Source organism: Dipodomys ordii, unplaced genomic scaffold (assembly GCF_000151885.1).
Source record: "Dipodomys ordii isolate 6190 unplaced genomic scaffold, Dord_2.0 Scaffold22, whole genome shotgun sequence".
Classification (NCBI taxonomy): Eukaryota; Metazoa; Chordata; class Mammalia; order Rodentia; family Heteromyidae; genus Dipodomys; species Dipodomys ordii.
This window is the reverse complement of record NW_012267238.1, coordinates 14,735,982-14,740,741: the sequence shown is the minus strand read 5'-3', so window position 1 is coordinate 14,740,741 and position 4,760 is coordinate 14,735,982. Positions and strand designations below refer to the sequence as shown.

Sequence of the window (4,760 nt, the reverse complement as noted above, 5' to 3'; positions counted from 1 at the left end):
CTGTAGCTCAAGTGGTAGAGCGCTCGCCTTGAGCTGAAGAGCTGAGGGACAGCGCCCAGGCCCAGAGTTCAAGTCCCACGACCGACAAAAAAAAAAAAAAAAAGAAATAAGACGAGACCAACAGAAGGTCAATGCAGGGAATGAGGTGGGGGTAAATGTGGGGGATTTTGTTTGTGCCACTGCTAGGGCTTGAACTCGGTGCCTTGTACTCTTGTCTTTTTGGCTCAAGACTGGTACTCTACCACTTGAGCCACACCTCTACTTCCAATTTTTTGCTAGTTAATTAAAGAAAAAGGCCTTGTGGACTTTTCTGCCTGGGCTGGCTTCAAACTCAGATCTTAGCCTCCTGAGTAGCCAGGATTACAGGCATGAGCCGCTGGCATCCAGCTAAGAGAGCGTTTTAAAGCTAGATGCTTTAAAACATGTTTGTATGTTGAAGGGAAAAAAATCTAGTAGAGAGGAAGACATTGACAATTCATGAAACAGAGAAGAAAATTACAGGACCAATTCCCTGAGAAGACGAAAATGATGGATGGGCTCCATGGCTTTAACTAGGAGGAGAAAGTCCATCCATGGTTCAGCAGAAATGACAAAGCATGTGAACCTGAGGCAGAGAGTTTGTACCCTTGGTAGTGAGAACATTCCCAGGTTTGCTGCTGATTGCTGCTGTTGCCTTTGAGCCTCAGAACCTTCTTCAGAGAGAGAGAGAGAGAATTACAGTGTGGGAACACATAGTGCTTACAACACAGAGGTGATGGTGGAGATTAAGCAGCTGGTACAGAGTACAAAGTCACAATCACAGTAAGAGCAATCAATGGTAGCTGCTCTTGTGTTGTTTCACTGAAATGTGTCACTCCTTCCTGTCAGATTTCCCAGTGTTTTGTGTCTGCCACCCCACCCCTTCCACAGCTGAGCTGCCTACATTCTCTTTTCTCCCCCTCTTCTTTACCTCTCTCCCCTCACATCTCTCCCTCCCACCCCAGAGAAACCACCATTACTCTTGTGTCCTCCACCTCCAATCAGGAAAGGCTGTGTGGACTGCAGATGCTGAATGGATGGAAGTTCCACCCCAGATCCCTCTGCTTTGCTTTCCACTGGGTGACTGCCCAGGCCAGGCCAAACTCTCTCTCTAGCTCAGTATCCTCATCTATCATGATCTCCAGCCCTCTTCTAGCACTGAGATTCTGCAGAAAAGTCCGAGTTATTTGGCCCTCCCTCAGGTTCTAACTTCCAAAGATACTTGACACCCAAAAAGGATAAATAATGCAAGGAATGTTGTTTGGGGAATGTCTCTGACAGAATATCTTTAGCGCCATCTGGTGGTGAATGCTTTGAAAAAGTGCCTCCTTTGAGGATGCAAAAGGCTACCATGAAATGTAATCTTAGGGTGTGGTTTAGCAGTAGAGTGTTTGCCTAGCATGCATGAAGCCCTGGGTTCCATTCCTCGGTTCCACAGAAAAAACCGGAAGTAGTTCTGTGCCTCAAGTGGTAGGGCGCTAATCTTGAGCAAAGAGGCTCAGGGACAGTGCCCAGGCCCTGAGTTCAGGGATCTTATTGAGCAGAAATCTGTATCCAAATGACGGGGAACTGCTAACTCGCTGACATCATGCTGGGCAAAAAAATCAAACAGAGAAATACAGACTCTGACTCAATTGAACCAAAATGAAAGCAGCTTTTAATGGAGATAAAGTAGTTCTTCAGGAGATGGAAATGGAGAAGAGCACCATACCAGTGGGAAAATAATGCACAAAGACTTGGGACATGGAGAGAGGATTTCCCAGGGCCTCTTTTCAGCCACTCCTCTACTTCAGGCTTTTTGCTGGTTAATTAGAAATAAGTCTCTCAGATTTGTTCTGATAGAACTCATTTTAAACCTTGAATTTCACATCTCAGCCTCCCAAGTAGCTAGGATTACAGGTGTGAGCCACCAGCACCAGGTGGCTTTAAGTGATTTAAGTGGTTTCTGAAGATGTCAGTTCAGAGTTTGTTTTGAGTGTAGTAAAGTGCTGATGCAGGCAATGGTGTAATCTAGTATTTTTGTTGATTTGGTTTGGTTTATTGTTGGTGTTATTTGTGTCAGTACTGGGGCTTGAACTCAGGGCCTGAGTGCTTACCCTGAGTATTTTTTCTCAAGGCTATTGCTCTACCACTTGATCCAAAGCTTTGCTTCTGGTTTTTGTTTTCTTTTTAGTGGTTAATTGGAGATAAGAGTCTCTCAGATTTTTCTTCCTAATTGGCCTGGAACTGAGATCCTCAGATCTCAGCCTCCTGAGTAGCTAAGATTACAGGCATGAGACACTGGTGCCCAGCTATGTTGTAGTCTAGTTGTATTCAGATGTGATTTTTAAAGTAGATATGGGATAAGAAGAAACTGATTATGCCTCATGGAAGCAGAAGGCATTTGGCTGAGTCTTAAGGAATAAATTGGTCTTGTAAAGAATAAGAAAAACACAATCAAAATAGGTGGCATATTCAAGGAAACATGAATAATACTATTGATACAGGGAAGGGTGAAGATGAAAAGACAGTTTTAAAATTCACTTACATACTTGCCCAGCAATGATTAGCATCTTGTACTTTCTTCTACAGACTTTGTATGGTTCTGTTCTTTACAGCTCAATGTAGCAAAGTTCATAGACCTAAGTACCTGGTTCTCTGCATTCAAATCTTCTTTATATTGCATGATCTGCTCTGTACCTCATTTCTTTACTCTGTAAAATGAGGATAACTGTGAGGATTAAATAATAAATACCCTCATATTAAAACATATAAGGCTTTTAGAAAGCCCTCTGAACCATGGTGTTACAAAATCTTCGTTATGATCATTTTAGTTTGATTCTTAAATTAATTTTTACTGTCTTTAAGTAGTTGTACAAAGTCAATTTGCAAGTACAATGTACCTTAATCAGTGTCACCACTTTCATCCTTCCCATTCATCTTGAATGTCTACAACGTAAGTTACTCGCCCACTAGCCCTTTATTAAACTTGTCATGACAGCACTGTTGTGAATGACTTAGGACATAACTATGGCTTTTTAAAATGAAAAGCATACTGAGACATTTATTTTTCATTGCTCCCTTACTCACTCTAGAAAACATCATCTTTTTAATTTGTGCAAATGGTCATAAAGTCATAAAAAGTCATAAATAATCACAGTTACACTTGAAAATTCTACTGCTCAAAGACTAAAGAATTACCTCCAACACAACTAAGATGAGTAATAAAGGAAGGGAGATGTAAAAATAAGAGAAGGGAGAATAAATCAGCTAATGCATTCCATTATATAGTCACAAAACAGTCAAGGAAGGGATAGACTGGCTGCCACATTCCTTGACCCTTTAACCAGTCCTGAGGCCAAGGCTGACATTTATAAATTTCTTCCTCAGTCTCTGATTCCAAGTTTTCTTGTCCTTGGACAGGATCCCAACTGGCCAGGATTTTTACCCAACAGAGTGACCCAAGCCTTCATTTTTGAAGGCCCTGAATCTTTAGTAGGCCTCTCTCTGTGTGTTCTCCATTTTAAATATATCTAATTATCTTTTTAATGAATCATTCTTTGTGGCTTCTTTGTGGTCTCCATGTACATGTATTTATCCCATTGCTTTATGTATGAATGATGGCAGAAGCAGCACCTAATTGGCTGCTCCCCTCTGAGAGCAATAAGTAAAAATCAGGTCTGTTCTTCCAAAAGGAGAGTAGGAATCTACAAAAAGAAGGCATAAATTATGGCTCTAAAAATCTGCCTGATTTGGGCTGGGAATATGACTTAGTCATAGAGTGCTTGCCTAGCATGCATGAAGCCCTGGGTTCGATTCCTCAGTACCATTTAAACAGAAAAGGACAGAAGTAGTTCTGTGGCTGAAGTGGTAGAATGCTAGCTTTGAGCAAAAGAAGCTTGGGGACAGTGCCCAGGCCCTGAGTTCAAGCCCCAGGACTGGCAAAAAACAAAACAAAACCTGCCTGATTTCAGGTTTGACTTCTTTAAGAGCTAAAGAAAGTTGTTTCCTCCCACACAGGTCATAGGGGTTGGGAATTCTTCCAAAGGTCTTCTGGTGGGGGATGAGGGCCCATGGCCGGAGGCTGATCACAGTCCACTCTTGCAGGTACAGCCTCTGTTGCTGTGGCTGGAATCCTGGCTGCTCTTCGAATCACCAAGAAAAAGCTTTCTGATCAAGTATTCGTTTTCCTAGGTGCAGGCGGGGTAAGCACCATCTGGGAATCTCTACTGGTGTTCCGTAGGATACAATGGGGGTAATGTTCTAGGCTTCTGCTAAGAGGAAGTAATACAAGCATTGTGATGGTCTCAGTTGCCTGAGCCTCAATATTTGGGTTTCTCAATATAAGGACTTAATTGGCTCTCCTGGGAGTTGTGGGGCTAGCAGAGACAAGAGGAGAAGCTGATATATACCAAGCACCTTTTGTCCTGTGACTAAACACTCTTTTTGTGGTCCCTCCCAGGCCGCCATGGGCATCACCCATCTCCTTATCATGGCACTACAGAAGGAAGGTGTGTCTAAGTCAGAGGCTGTAAAGAAGATCTGGATGATGGATGCTGATGGGTTGATCATCAAGGTATTGTCTTTCTGGGAACCTGAAGGTTTCCTGATATTTGGAGTTCCCAGCAGCTGGACTGGAAAGAGTTCTCTCAGAGCATAGTGCTTAGACAGAATGGAGAGCTAAACAAGGGCAAAGACTTAGGCTCCAATTCAAAAGTTGTGTGTGTGTGCGTGTGTGTGTGTGTGTGTGTGTGTGTGTGTGT

General features: G+C 42.8%; 1 protein-coding gene across 1 annotated transcript in view; it reads left to right on the top strand.

Moving 5' to 3' along the window:
- The window catches only part of Me3 (malic enzyme 3, NADP(+)-dependent, mitochondrial), a 200,179-nt gene that overhangs the window by 185,812 nt on the left and 9,607 nt on the right, over positions 1-4,760 (top strand). Inside the window, exons 8-9 of the mRNA XM_013013980.1 lie at positions 4,105-4,202; positions 4,460-4,573. Of these exons, the coding sequence (XP_012869434.1) occupies positions 4,105-4,202; positions 4,460-4,573 (212 nt within the window). The remainder of the gene's footprint in view (positions 1-4,104; positions 4,203-4,459; positions 4,574-4,760) is intronic.